The sequence below is a fragment of the Cenococcum geophilum genome (assembly GCF_001692895.1).
Source record: "Cenococcum geophilum 1.58 unplaced genomic scaffold K441scaffold_15, whole genome shotgun sequence".
Classification (NCBI taxonomy): Eukaryota; Fungi; Ascomycota; class Dothideomycetes; order Gloniales; family Gloniaceae; genus Cenococcum; species Cenococcum geophilum.
The window spans coordinates 2,455,425-2,470,305 of NW_027137573.1; the positions used below are offsets into that span (position 1 = coordinate 2,455,425).

At 50.1% G+C, this 14,881-nt stretch overlaps 4 protein-coding genes across 4 annotated transcripts; 3 read left to right on the forward strand and 1 right to left on the reverse strand.

Moving 5' to 3' along the window:
* The first annotated feature begins 6,098 nt into the window (after positions 1-6,098).
* Positions 6,099-7,708, forward strand: K441DRAFT_658113 (uncharacterized protein). The gene has a single exon (XM_067648287.1). The coding sequence runs from the start codon at positions 6,491-6,493 to the stop codon at positions 7,250-7,252; it is 762 nt and encodes a 253-aa protein (XP_067505540.1). The 5' UTR covers positions 6,099-6,490; the 3' UTR covers positions 7,253-7,708.
* A 344-nt stretch (positions 7,709-8,052) lies between these two features.
* On the reverse strand, positions 8,053-9,605 carry K441DRAFT_633946 (uncharacterized protein). Its single transcript, XM_067646392.1, has one exon. It carries the CDS (start codon positions 9,548-9,550, stop codon positions 8,204-8,206), a length of 1,347 nt encoding a protein of 448 aa, XP_067505541.1. The 5' UTR covers positions 9,551-9,605; the 3' UTR covers positions 8,053-8,203.
* A 336-nt stretch (positions 9,606-9,941) lies between these two features.
* K441DRAFT_554628 (MAGE-domain-containing protein) lies at positions 9,942-10,975 on the forward strand (the record flags this gene model as incomplete). The annotated part of the gene is made up of 3 exons (XM_067643237.1): positions 9,942-10,077; positions 10,194-10,322; positions 10,377-10,975. Coding segments are annotated over 3 exons (864 nt in total), but the record flags the coding sequence as incomplete, so codon positions are not given.
* A 228-nt stretch (positions 10,976-11,203) lies between these two features.
* On the forward strand, positions 11,204-13,866 carry K441DRAFT_658116 (uncharacterized protein). Its single transcript, XM_067648288.1, has one exon. It carries the CDS (start codon positions 11,312-11,314, stop codon positions 13,556-13,558), a length of 2,247 nt encoding a protein of 748 aa, XP_067505543.1. The 5' UTR covers positions 11,204-11,311; the 3' UTR covers positions 13,559-13,866.
* Positions 13,867-14,881: the final 1,015 nt, after the last annotated feature.

Genomic DNA, 14,881 nt, shown 5'->3' on the forward strand with positions numbered 1-14,881 from the left:
CAGAGGCGGTTCGTAGACATCAGAGGTAGCAGCACCCAAATAAGTTCATGCGGCGCCTCACAGAGTACCGCGCAATCGAGGTGTTACGGTCATAATATTCCGGGTACGGGCGCGCGACCGTCGCGCACTGATGCAGATGCAAACAACTTAAATTCACGTGATATTCTAACTTAATTAGGGAGGTGTCCGCGTATCAATTGTGGGGTGTCCGTGTATCAATTAAGGGGTGTCCCACTACCGCTGTCCATAAAAAATAATGGAAGAGACTGGGACATATTTTTTTTCATTAGAATTAAGCTCAGTTGCCAATTCTTTTGGGAAAGAACGCGGAATTCCAAAGGCTTGTCCATTTAGTAGTATCAAACTTGATACCAGAAGCTGTGGATCAGCATAGGAACCCACAGTTGTTTCCGCTTAGAAACCCTCCGGAATATGTAGTTGCATAAGCTCCGATAACGAGTTGCTTAGTTCTCCTTTTGGAACTATTGATCGGCAGATGTGTAAAACTTCTTCTGGTCAAGCACAGTCCCACAATTTTTTTTTAGCAAAGTTCGGCTAGTCCCCTGAACGTATACACGCACATGGGAAATCACACCGTGTTCTGCATGCTCAAATATAGCAATGGTTTATCATAAGATCGACTGTGTGAGTGTTCTGGCCTGATGACTGAACAGTCCGGTCAGTTTCGCGATGTCCAAATTCAGCAATGCTATTGTGCCAGAGCGGTTTTGCGATGTACACATTTCGAAAGATTCCCATTCGTTCAAGCTCACCGCATCGAAGCACTCATGTCCTGCTGATCTGCTACAACGCTTTTCTTAATGATGTAGGATTGATGCTTGCTAGGGCTTAAGCTGGAATATAAATACTTAGACTATTATCTCTAGCTCTACTCAACGGTTTATCTACCACATTCTGTTGACCGCCAATTGGCATCAAAAAGACCGGTCCCACTGGCAGCGCCAATTAGGACAATATATAGCCTCAAATTCCGGTCGACACATTCTCACCATCCATCTCCAACAGGCATCCCATCTCCATGAAGACCGAAAGTTCATACAAACACAACGATCACGTGTCATAAATGTAATTATCAGCCCCTTTTTCATTCCCCAGACAACGATGGGCTCGAGTATTCTGAGAGCACCCCTCACTATGAACAGCCAGATCATTATGGGACAGAGAACGGGTGCGCTACATTCTGCCGGCAGTGCTTAAATATCTATTCAGTAGTAAGGGCGAGACGAAAGAAGGCAAGAAGACGTTGGGCCCCTAGCTTTATCAGTCGGTATACGATCATACCGTTCAGGATGAGAACAATATATCTACGGCGATCTAGATGAAATAAGCTTACAGGCCCTACGACGAACTATGCTTCCGAGTAATGCCGAAGAACCGTTTACCATCGTGAGTGTTGTCACAACTCAACCTTCTTGTCAGTGGAGACCCTACCACCCTGATGCGTACCACCCACCCCCCTCCTGTTGCCTACACCTTCCTCATGTATATGTAAGACTCCTTCGAGCTAGTTTGAATAGGTAGTCCTCATTTTTATTTTCTGAGGGAGGAACCGGTCAGGCCGCCAAACACTTGAGACTCGTACGACAAAAGCCATGAGTTGATTTCGATACCTTTGGCTCCAAAGGCTCCTCACACAAGACAACGAAAGAACCCTTTCGAACCATCTACACCGGCAAAGTTCTGCCCGTTTCCCTACTTTCGAAAGCACCTGAACGAAAGGGGCTACTACCAGGTCGGCGGGCGACGCGTGAGGCGGCCAGGGGATCACAGGGGGAGGATACCAGGCGTCGTAGCCGCGATCAATTTCATGCATATCCTCGTGCACTTGGAGTTTGCTGAAGGAGCAGACTATGAGTCGCAATACTTGCACGTTTTGACTCATCGATTTGCTGGTACGTCAAGGAATGCTGATCAAGCATTTCAAAGGTTGTACTTCTGCAAGCCAAGCAAAGAGCAGAGGTTGAAGGAGTAGGTGGAAAAGGGTTCGAAGTCTTCCGGTCCTATGGACGTCAGACTTTTCTCCTGGCTCTTTGCGTCTCAAGGATTTGCACTCTGCCTAAAAGTCGATTTCCTGGGTCGGAGTCTGCTGCTGCCCTGCAATGCTATGGCTGCTATATTGAATCTACGTTATAATCAATCCGACACGTAGCCTGATTGCACTAACGAGGAGTTCGGAGATAATAGAATCAACACTGCATTTGAATGCCACTCTAGTGTCTCTGCCGGTATAATTGATCTGGCGTGATGCGGGATTAACTCATTGGAGGGAAAGCGAAAACTGAGTAGGGAAGATTGCGAAAGAAATAGCGAACTCGGCTGTTCTAACCATTCCATAGTATGCGGGGACCATGCACATAAAAGTATATATACCTGGTCGCAATGTTAGAAAAGTCACTTTCGGTCGTAGAGTATACAGATGACTGTCGCCGTCATGCAACGCACTCAAGCATGGTTATCCCTTAACACGTTAATTCGGGTCCTCGGGTTATCGATAAAGATCGACCAATCAGATCAGCTAAATTTGGTGCCCGTACTCAGGAATATGAGGCTGCCATGTGTTTAAATCCTTCCAGTAGTCTTTAATAGCTGGCTCTGTAGTAATTCCTATATGAATAAGCATTCCGAAGTACGCATAGAGTACATATTGGCAGCTATGTGCGTAGGTATTCTGCTTCCTTGTCTAGCGGATGGAGCTTTGCGGGCTTATTTACCTACTCTACAAGCTTATCCATAATCTCATCCGTAAAGGATAGTCTAAATAACTCGAAAAGATTGTGTATAACGTTAGAAGGGAGGTTGGTGAGCCATGGTCGTCCTAATTGTTAATATGGAGAGGTTCGAATTTGGGCAACGGCCAGGGTTTGGGAGCTATTTTCACCGTCTTACTTAGGGGAACGTTATATCGAGTCTTCTGAATCAGGTCTACATCAATTCTAGCACGATTAGAAGNCATGGTGGCGGTATAATTGATGATTGAATTCTATATAGATATACGCGTTTTGAAAACGGTGCTCCGCACGGACCACTTGCTCTGAGGACCCTGACGTGTTAAGGGATAGAACGCTTAAGGCAGTATCCTAGTGCTGTTAGTTTCTGTATGCATCGGAGATGTTGCAGAATGGCCTTAACGACAAGGATATCTAATCCTCTCAAGAGGCCCGTTAGGTTGTAAACATCTTCTACATTAAAGGTGCTTAATGATTCAGTCCCATTAGCGTGTGCCGTTGCCTACCATTCGGTGACGTTGATGTATAGCAGGACTCGCGTACTAAACTCGATCATCATTACTATTTGGCGATTTTACGTCGTAACAGTATAGTATGACAGGGTACTAGTAGAGGTTTCAGGCCTTTCGGTGAAGCGGGCTAAATAGCAAAACAGCAAGATTTCGGCTGGCTTCTGCACCAGATCATGCTGCTTCTTGTAGCATTTATACTCCTCCATAGACACTTATGACTTCATGACATCCTCGGTAGTGTCCCTGTATCAAGCTCATGCCAAAAACGTCTTGGTTAGATGAACGACCATGCTAGGCGAATTGAAAGAGCGAGTTGTAAATATGGTAGGCCATCATGAACGAGGCTGACATGTCATAACTCCGTGAAACTTGCGCAGTTCCAATTCGAATAGACTGGCGGATGTCTATGATCCAATATGGCAAAGAGGAATGACTCGGATCGGTTTCACATCAATATTATGCTGACATTGAAAAATGTTGAACATTATAAGAAATAACGATGGAGGGGATAGAACATATTTTCACTAGATATATCGTTAGATACAGTGACGGTTACCAAAAGGTTTGCACATGATGTATTGCATTGAAATTGGTAAACCTTGCGCAACAATCTGTTCTCATGAATGTCTGCTCAAGTTCAGGATAGCCCACCATTTGGCAATACCAAACCTGATACCAGAAGCTATGGATCAGCATAGGAACGCACCATTATTTCCGCTTAGAAAACCTCCGGAATATGTAGTCGCATAAGCTTCGATAATCCTTTTGGAACTATTGATCGGCAGATGTGCAAAATTCCTTCCGGTCCAGCAGTCCCACAAAATTCTTTCAATAGAGTTCGGCTAGTCCCATGAACGTATGCACGCACACGGGGAATCACGCTGTGTTTCGCATGTTTAAATATAGCAATGATTTGTCGTAAGATCAACTGTGCGAATGTTCTGGCCTGATGACTGAGGAACAGCCCGGTTAGTTCCGCGAAGCCCAAATTCAGCAACGGTATTGTGCCAGAGCAATTTCGCGATGTACACATTTCGAAAGATTCCCATCTCTTCTATCGAGCACTTCCGAAACGGTACGCATTGTTGTAGATCCAGCTCGTGTGGCTCATTCGTGGCTGAGATACGTCTGCAACTAGGGAAAACTGTGTCAATAGGGAACGTATGAAAAAAGAGTGTGGGCCCAAAAGACCTAGTAGCATATAAGAAGAGTGTCTCGGAGTTACTCATGACCTCGACGTAACTAGAAACGTAACGAGACTGGAATATGCAGCCTTAGTCAAACGAAGAAAAGGCAAAGAGAAGGTTTGAAAAAATTCAACACAGGAAGGGACACGCCCAGAGCATGTTGCTGAAATCACAGACTAACAACCAATCTTAAAGAGCAAAATTCTCAGGGTGAAAGACTTCGCGAAGCACGGGTCCACAGTTTAAGCATATCCGGCAGATACGAGCTGCGGAGAGTATCGTTAATATCGGAATTACCGTTACAAGACAACAATCAAGATCAAAACACTGGGCAGGAGATTTTGCAATATTTTTGGCCACTCATCCGAGTAGATTAAGCTCGCGTGAGCAAACGAAGCCCCACCTAGCTCTTGGTGCCAATTTCTCAAAGTGAACGGTTGGGCGCTGTGAAGCTGCAAGATGAAGGCTGAAAAGGCTGAAAAGTTGGCAACGAATCACGCGTAAAGCTGGTTGAAACAAACTGTCAGACGTAGGAGGCGAATCGGCAATCTCCCATCTCCGCATCAGCCTCCAGACACATGTTGGGAAGTTGGAAAGCTGCAGAAGAGCGGGAAGTCACAACGGAAATCCAATTTTAACATGTCTTTCCACGCCTTTTTTCACCATAGCGCGGGCGCGATCCTCAATAGGCGAAATGGTGTGCGGCGAACATCATGACTAGCTAGAAGCGAGAGAAATCAATTTCCACCATGAGTCCTGCTTTTCCTGCTTGGCTAAACAAGCGCTCAAGCCTCGTTCTTCTCAAATGGTAGCGTGGCCATGGGCAGCACCAAGGCGCCGTCCGTGGAGAGGGGTGCGTGTTGCTCCAAAAGAGGTCATGTCAGGCGACAATGCGGGGGTTATTTTCCACAATCTCTATTTATGTTTCGCCAATTAGTGATGGCCATTGGTGAGATGCTGATGAGAAACAAAGGAATTCGGATAACAGACATGGACGCTGACAGACATTGGCAGCTGTTGCTTGTTCAGCCCGCGGATAGCAGAAGGCTCTCCCTCACCAGGACCCGAAATAGAGATCACCACAACAACCTACCATCTGCGATCGCAGGATGAGAATGTTTATGCAAGCCTGACAAGCGTGACTGCGCAACCTGCAGCCCGTTTACGGTTGGAGTCCACTTCCTCAGGCGGCGAAGTGACGGCGCTCGGTCGAACATGATCGGAGTCGAGCCCCTGACTTACCCAGAGTGGAAAATCGATGGGTGATAGGTGATTGGCAGTTGAGACAGGGGTTCTCTCTATTTCCGTGGGTTATTGTTTCCCTCACAGCCGCAACGTTTCTCGCAGGTAAAGCAAAGGGGAAGAATGGGAAGGCCGTGAAATGAGCTGCAGCCTCCTCTCCAGTAACGTGCTCTTGTGAGCTCATGAACTGCAGAAAGCGGAGAGTGTAGGCACTGGGCGAGTCGGCGGTCACGGCGGTCAGCGGCGCTCGCGAGGCTACCAGCGCACCACTCCGAGGCCCCCCCAAAACTGCAAAAAGACTGACGATCTAAAATCTAAACAATACGAGCGGTCTGTGTGCGGACCTCCTATGGCAAGCCTAGCACACGGGCAGCGCGGGCTCTGACTGGCGGGCACCCGCAGAATCGACTGGCTGGTACCTGCGCTAGCGTTGCAGTCTTGGGCAGACCGTTTGACAGCCAGCAGAACAGCAGGGAGGTGGAGATTTCCCCTGGCACCAAGGACCACTCCGGGAGCACACCAGCGCTGCAGTCCGCCCAGTGGCCGATTGTTTCCCAGTCCGCGCTACCGTCACGCCGCCCCCGTATCTTAATCTCCCAGCTCTGTACATAAGACGCTCACTGTTTCTTCCATCCCGACTTTTCTTCTTCATCCAACTTTCAAGATCAAGCATCTCTGCAATTGACTTCGGTCGTCCACTCTTTGAGTCACTCGCTATCCAACTACTACATTCTTTAATTCTCCCAACGACCTTTACCTCCAATTCTACTCTTAAAGTTTAAGTTATATACCCACAGTCAAAATGCGTGCCTCCGTTGCTGTTGCTGCTATCATCGCCGGCGTTGCGTATGCCGCCCCCCGCCCCGACTATGGATATGGCGATCATGNTGAATCAGTTGTCTACTCCACCGAGGAGGTGACTGTCACTAGCTGTGGCCCTGAGGTCACCAACTGCCCGGCCAAGGCCTACTCCACCCCGGCCCCATACAGCGATCCTGCTTCGTATAGCACACCTGCTCCATACAGCGTCCCAGCTCCTTACACCACCGCTGCCCCGGCCTACACACCTGCTCCTTACAGCTCGGCCGCTGCCTACAACGTCTCGGTGCCACTGACGACAAAGACCATCTATTCCACCAGCTTGATCACCGTCACTAGCTGCGCCGCATATGTGACCGACTGCCCGGCCAAGTCCACTGTCGTCATTACCTCCGTCGTTCCTATCTCCACCACCGTCTGCCCAGTCGAGACCCCATATGCACCAAGCTCATATGTTGAGGAGTCGAGCTCCGAGATTTACGCAGTCAGCTCTGCCGTTGAGACTCCCTGCTCCACATCGACGACTGTTACCGTCACCGTGAGCCCGGCCACAACGCCATATGCTACTGGCACTGGTGTCGTTCCCTACCCATCTGGGCAAACCGCCATCTGGGGAACTGCTTCCAGCTCCGGCTACGTCACCAAGCCCTCTGCTTATCCACCAACATTCACCGGCGCTGCCAGCCACGCCAACGCTGGTATGGCCGCTGTCGGTCTTGGTGCTATCGCTGCTCTTTTCCTATAAGTCATCCTTTTCAACTAGATGTCTCTCCTACCTGGTCGCCTTTACGGTGAGTTGTGGGACAGGCTATGGCTTTGCATGATTGGAGTGGGCATTGGTGTCATATTTTCTTTGTCTTGGGTTAGGGAAAACCAAAAGACGATCTGATCCTGTACATTTGTTCTTACGTTTTGAGTAATTCTAATTGTGATGGAGAAGGGGGTGGTGCTTAGGGGGTGAGGAGAGGAGAGGGTGGGTTGTAGCGAATTCGAAATTTGCCTGAAATTTTGTGTTTTTTTGCAACTGTGATGCTAAATTGTGGTGATAATATATCGTGGCTAGAATATTGAGTGTTTGTTATTGAGCTTGCGCGCCACTGGGATGCGCTCACCTAAATGGGACAGTAGTGACTCGCTTAGTCGACTCTAGGGAACTCGTACCGTCCTGCAATTAAACTGAAAATGAACCACATGTCGCAACACGCCTGATTTCCCTTCCTGACGCCTTGAAAGATGACGAGCTTCGGACCATGAAACACTCGCGCGTGAACACCATGTGCCATTCAATTTCCGAGAACTTCCGATAATGTCCGCGAACGTCGCGGTGCATCGTTGCTACTTCAGACTAGGGTGCATGCGGGTGGGTAGTATTGGCTGGGGTCTTGCTTTCCCGAGTGCTGGGTCGACCTGTACATGGACGTCTTGTGAATGCGAAATAGCGCTTTCGGCATTTGATTCTCTCCATTTAGCATTCGATATCCATACCTTCGGATATGGCTGTTCCGGAGATGATTATAGACCCAAGAGCAACTACTCATTCAGCAGCGCGACTAGAATTGTGTTTGTAGATAGATAATCTGATAATCACGCTTTTGAGCTGTGGTTTTATGTCCTTCGCTCTGGGCTATATACAACACCATTCCCATGCGATATTTTACACACTTTCACAAGCCCAACCTCAACATGTGATGTCTCCCTACTCTACTCTCCCTTCAACCGTTCCAACAGGCCTTTCCACAATGCCTAAACAACCTTCTACGACATTCCTCCTCGCAGGCTCACTGCTAACATTCTTACCACCCAAATACAACAGCCACACCAACCGACTTACCCTCTCGTCCCTCACCTCGCCTATATGCACAAACTGCCCCTCGCCCTCCTTCCCTTTGGGTTGATAAAACACACCAAACACCCCCTCGCTATCACGAGTAAGGGTTAAGACGGATCCCTTCGGCGCCTTCCCGCGTCCAGAGAACAGGTTCTTAAACTCCCGCATAGCCAGCCCGAACGTCTCGTCCGCGAACTCGCTCGGGTCGACAGGCCGCGGGAGCCCAATCCGGCTCTCCTCGGCCCTCGCCTCCCGCTCCATGCGCTGCTGCTGCTGCTGCCGGCGGTCGGCCTCGTCGGTGCGCATCGTGACGCCGCGCATCCAGCCGTCGCGAAGGTGCTTGAAATCCGTGCCCCGCACGGGGACGACGCGCAGCGCCATCTCGACGCCGTCGGGGCCCTTCCGCTGCAGGATGCGCGTCCAGATCTCGTTTGATCCGTCGGGGTCGAGCAGCGCGGCCCGCAGGGCTTCTTTCTCCCCCGGTATCAGCGCGGAGGCGGAGGGGTTGATGTGCTTGATCAGGGAGGACTGGAGGGAGGCGAGCGAGGTCGTCTTGACGTACAGCCCGACGACGTAGACTTGCACGCTGAGGAACGAGACGGTGCGGATCCCCAGGCCGAGCAGTGCGTATTCGGCGGCGGACCCGATGTTCTCAGGCCCGGTGGAGGTGGGCAGGTGGATCGTTTTCGGAAAGTATGGCACGTAGGATGTGCCTGTGGGTACCACTTCTACATTCTCGAGCTTGTCACCCGGTTGTATGACGACTGGTTTGCCCTGGAATTCTCGGTTTGCGGAGTCCCGCGCATCTGTTCGTTCTGGTTTTATGAGGGAGGCTGAGACCGGAGAAGTGGTGGCTTGCGCAGTTGAATTTTTAGAATCTTGCTTGGGTGGAGGTAGCTCGTAAACTGAAATGATTATAAGAGGAATTATCATGGACACCGCCAGGCCCACTGCTGCGAAATTTCGCCGCCGAATGTAGTACGCCCGTCGCGCAGCTTCCCGTCGGTGGATTTCCACAGCATCGAGGGGATTGCGGGGCGCTGCTTCAAGCTCTTTAATATTAATCTCTTCAAAGCTGGGTCGACCGCGAGTGGAGGCATGACGGGTGGAGGGTATTGGCCGAAGGTGTGAGCGGGGAATTGATGTGCGGGGTGCGTTTAGACAGCGGTAAAGAGGCCGCCGGGGAATGAGGCGTGATATAGGTGCGGTACTCATTGTGGTGGATATATAATTACTAGTGAAAGCAAGAGGTGAAGGTGAGTGTAATGCATGCTTGTTGCCGTGGTCTGAGGACCTCGATGATGCCTTGCCAAGCCCTATTTAGAGCTTCGCGTCCACTAGACGCGCCTCCCCAGCATCCCCGACTCTGTACTTTCAAGACAATTTGAGTAGACGTATTTAAAGCCTCTGAACTTTCAGATCACCATGCCGCTCATACGGAAACGCCGTGCTGTGAGTCTTTCGCATCCAACCCCCATATTTTGCTATATACTAACATGTATGACAGCCAGTAGAAGAAGCGTCCGAAGATGAAAGCACACTAGTTTCAGAGGCACGCACTCAACAGCAACCACGCCGACGAGCATCCCCAGGTTCTGAGGCAGAAGACGATGCCGACGGAGATCAGGAAAGTGAAGTCAACAGCAGTAGTGTAGAGCAGTTAGCCAAGAAATTGGTCAGGCTTGCGCTGGCATGCGAGTATGCGCGGGTGCCAATTAAGAGGCAGGATATCAGCAGTAAAGGTATGCCATCCGAGCTACAAAGCCGTGGTCCATATGCCGTGTTTGAGTAGTGCACGAGCCGAATGCTGCGACTACGAACGATTATGAATAATCGCTAAGAAGCTGGTCCATTGCAGTGCTAGGCACACATTCAAGATCATTCAAGCCAGTATTCGACGAGGCGCAGCTCCAGTTGAAATACATATTTGGGATGGAAATGACAGAGTTGCCGAAGCAAGAGAAGGTCACCATCCAGCAAAAAAGAGGTAACGCAACCATCTTTGTGTTATGATTACCTCCATCATAGCTAACATTACTAGCCGCGCAAAGGTCTGAGAACACTTCAAAGAGCAGTAATTCCTGGGTTCTTACGAGCACCCTGCCTGCGAGATATCGTGATCCCGCAATCTTAGTTCCTCCGAGAGTCCCTACAGTCGCAACAGAGAGCGCATACGTTGGCCTCTATACTTTCATTATATCCATTATATATCTCGCAGGCGGCACACTACCCGAAGCAAAGTTGGATCGATACCTCAAAAGGACAAACGCAGACCAATCAACTCCGGTCGACAAAACTGACAAGTTATTGGCTCGGATGATCAAGGAGGGGTATATCGTGAAAGTCAAGGAGAGGAACGACGGCGAGGAGACGGTGGACTATATAGTAGGCCCCAGAGGGAAGGTTGAGGTCGGAGAGGACGGAGTGGCTGGACTTGTGAAGTCAGTATATGGAGAGAATGCAACTGATGACCTGGAGAAACGGATTGAGCGAAGTCTAGGTATCGGGGAGAGGAGGCCTGCAGCGCCAAATGCTGGTGCATCCACCCAGAATGGCACGAGGAAAGCAGCCGGAAGACCACGACGGCGGCAGGCAGAAGATGAGCAGCAGCGAGACGAGGACAGCGATGAGGACGAGTAGATAGATGCGAGGTTTATGCAATGATATTATGTACAGCGCATGGCATGCACGGGATATACATCTCAATGGTGGGCTGGATTTGTCTACTGCATATAAAGGAACGAAGTATTGAAGCTTACTGCTTTTAGGAGGTGGGTCACACCAAGCGGTCTCCCCTCAATTTCCCAATGCGCCGAGCTTCACCGCCCTACAAAATGGCTGATGAATCCACTTACTCCAAGATTAACCGCATTTTCACCAGTCGTCCACCATCGCCGTCCGCCATGCTTTCGCTGCCAATCCATTGCTAAAACTTCTTCAACAAAGTGACCGTGCTATTGCTGCGACTCGCCCACCATGACTAATATCTCTGCGCTGCTCAATCCCGAGCCCCGGTCTAAAAATCAGGCTTCGGAGACACCGCATGCTCTGCGAAAACCCTCTTCTGACAGCTATACCCCGACAACTACCTACGAAGCCGCCGGCGCGCTCACCACACTAGCTACTACGGGCAGCAATATATCATACTCAACCACTCACGATCATTATCCCCAGTCTCAGTACACTGATACACGCCACCAGAGCTGCTTTGGCTCTGTGGCCACGCCAGTAGAGCCCTCGCCACCCACCGAACAATCGCAACCCCTTTCGCCGACTTTAGACCAATATCATCATGGCTCAAAATCCCCTGAGGAGCAGAGGAGGCAGTCGATGATGTCGAGAACTTCACCTGCACCGATCCTCGCTCCTATACAGTCGTTAAGCAACGTTTTGAACGAGCGGATCAGCGAAGAGCCTCAGCAGGAGATGACCGCATACGAGCATGACGTTTTGCAGATTGTCTCACCAGCACCTCCAATCAAATCTGAACAGAATGGAACACCACGCGAAGTAACGCCTTCTACAACAGCTCTTCACACAGAAGAGAACAATTCTGGTGCTGACGGACCAATGGACACCGAAACTCTGAAAGCAGTTGAAGCACTCAAGAAAAACGACTTGGGACTTCGCGCTAAAAGCCGCGAAACGGCCACGCCGGCTGCTGAAACGCTGAAACCAACTGCAGCTCCGTCGAAAAAGCGGCCCGCGCCCAAATCGACGGCTGCCGCAAACAAAAAGGGCACGGCGGCAAAGAAGCCAGCAGCAAAGAAGCGCAAACTAGACGCCGAGACCTCCAGCGTCGGCGGTACTCCCAGCGTGCGAAGGTCCGCAACCCCCTCGTCTCGCGCCTCTAAAACGCCTGCGCTCAGCACTGTCGCGAAATCACAAGCCAAACGATCATCTCAAGCCGGTACGCCTGTCGCAGGCAGTTCACCTGCGCCTGATCGGTCCTCCCAAGCCCCAGCATCCGATGCCGAAGACTCGGATGGCTCAAACGAAGACGATGATGCCATCTTCTGTATATGCCGCAAACCGGATAACCACAGGTGGATGATTGCGTGTGACGGCGGATGCGAAGATTGGTTTCACGGGTCGTGCGTGGATATGCGTCAGGAGGATGAAAATCTCATTGACAAATATATCTGCCCAAACTGCGAGGCCAATGGGAAGGGATGTACAACGTGGAAGCCCATGTGTAGAAGAGATGGGTGCAGGCAACCCGCGAGGTTAGTGAAAGGAGGCTCTCTGAGCAAATACTGCTCGGACCAATGCGGCGTGCTATTTTTTAAAAATGCGGTTGGAAGGACGAGCAAGAGAAAGCAAGAGAATGGCGCACCGGGGAAACGAGCAAAGAGGAAGACGAACAAGGACAATGAGGCCGACGAAGATATCGACATAGACGACGAGGACGACGGGGAACCTTCACCTCGCGGTGGTACTCTCCGTGCTCGCGATCTCAAGTCCCTTGCAACTGCAGCAAGGGACCTTGACTCCTTCCGCCGGCTTGGATCCGGAGTTCTCTCACCACCAGCAACAGCTTCACCTACCAAAGCGTCATTTTCTGATTCCCAGAAAATGGTGAATGGCATCCTTCACCCAGAGGTCAATGGAGATGTCCCAGCCGCCCCGTCCATCCCTCTTAACCCCGCTGAGACCGCCCACCTTGCCGCCTTAAATGTCGAGAAAACATCGCTTCAATCCCGTCTTGCGCTCCTGAAGGATCGCGAAAAGTTCGTTTCGCTCACCCGCGAGCAAGCGGCTCGGTACGCGGAAAGGGAAAAGTTGAAGCCGAAAGAGGTCTGTGGGTACGACCAACGTCTATCGTGGAGCGAGGCCGAGTTCGCGAACTGGCGCGCCTCAAAATTCGGCAAGGCTGCACTAAAGAAGGGCACGTTGGAGCCCTCGGCTGAAGATGTCGCTGCTGAAGAGGACCCAGGAGAGTCTGAGAAAGCCGATGGAGCTACAGAGAGCCAAGACTCTCCCGCTTCTACCGTCTGCGCAAAGAAACGCTGTGACCGCCACAGGCAGTGGCAGAAACTCAATCTCCAAGATGCAAGGTTCGAGGAGGTCGAGGTTATCGAAAGTATCAGGCGCGTGGAGAGGGAGGAGAAGGAAGTTAGAGAGCGCGCTATGCTCAGAGCAAGGGCAGAAGCCGCAGCAAAGAAGATTGAAAGTATGAACGCCACAGGCGGGGAAGGATGGGTGGAAGTTGTGGAAGCGTAGTTGGAATAAGAAAAAGTTCCTCGTCTTCGGATCTGTACTTGGCTATCGGGCTCATCCTGCAAGTGAAATGATTATTCGTTTGGGTGGCTTTCTTCAAAATCAATGGCGTTAAGGATAAGGGAAATACCTTTGTCCCGCGACATTTCTGCATTAGCGGTCAAAAGCGAGATATCCACTCTGTTTTTATGGGAGGTTCTCTGAGTCTTTTTGGGTTTTAATGTCTGCTGGATCGCCAGGGCTGGCTACGAGTGCATTATCAATCCAGATTTTATGTCTGCATCAATATTAGCTCTTCTATGTCTGTGTCATAATTCGTCCAACGGTAACCTGATCCTGTCTACCCTCCTCGAACTTTACCCGAAGGTCATTGTCCGACTTACTCTGTTACAATGGCTTTCACTGCTCTTATCCTTTAACTTGAGTACACCGCCAGAGAGTAAAGTCACATTCCTCTACGTCTTGGCACTATCACAATCTTTATGATCATATGAAATACCATGGCCTACCAGAGTATTAAGGGGCACCAACATAATTCTCTTCACAGTGGGCGGTCAAAATGCAAAGGAACTATTGGCGGCATCCAATGGATTACGACTGGTTCATCTCTAACCCTGAGGTCGTGTCAAATGCTTCATCAATTCGCTGACTCGGTTGGCAAGCCCAAGGAGTCTTCCAAATGTCGGTTACGACTCAACTTCAACATTCTTCCAAAACACCAGCAGACAGCCAGCTTCATCCTTTCTCGTTTGCCTCCAAACAAAGACCGCTCGACGTACGCCAGCTGGCCAACCCACAAGTTAGATACACTGAGAAATCTCCCGAAGTAACTCGTCTAGCAGCTCGGAGGCTCCTATTAGGAGTTATATTATTCGATATGATGATTGCCTTGGCCCTTTTCTTGAATGCATTCTGGGTTGCCGCTTCGATTTATAGTGTTTAGACTTCAATTTCTGTGATAGTGGACCCCTCTACATAGGCATAAGCCCTTATGTTGGGGTTGGTTATAGGTTTGGTGATTGTATACTTATTCGTTTCCCAACGTACCAATATTTCTGCTGCAGGGGAGAGTGAGGATAATGGGGACGACGAACGTACTATAGACAAGAAGTCTATACAAAAATTCGAGCATCTACACTGCCATACTCTGGGAGATGGTTGAGGGACGAAGGAGGGGGCCAACAGCATGGTGTCATAAGAAGAGAACAATAAAGGATGCTGGTTCTAGTTCATCTGAAATCAATTCAACTTCGCATGAGAAATCGGATAACGAACAGTTGCCTATCTACCAAAAAATCTACTCTTCTTCCTGCTGCGTATGGTACA

Excerpts from the sequence above, each read along its gene's own strand:
- K441DRAFT_658116 (XM_067648288.1), top strand. The coding sequence starts at position 11,312 with ATGACTAATATCTCTGCGCTGCTCAATCCCGAGCCCCGGTCTAAAAAT.
- K441DRAFT_633946 (XM_067646392.1), bottom strand. The coding sequence starts at position 9,550 with ATGAGTACCGCACCTATATCACGCCTCATTCCCCGGCGGCCTCTTTAC.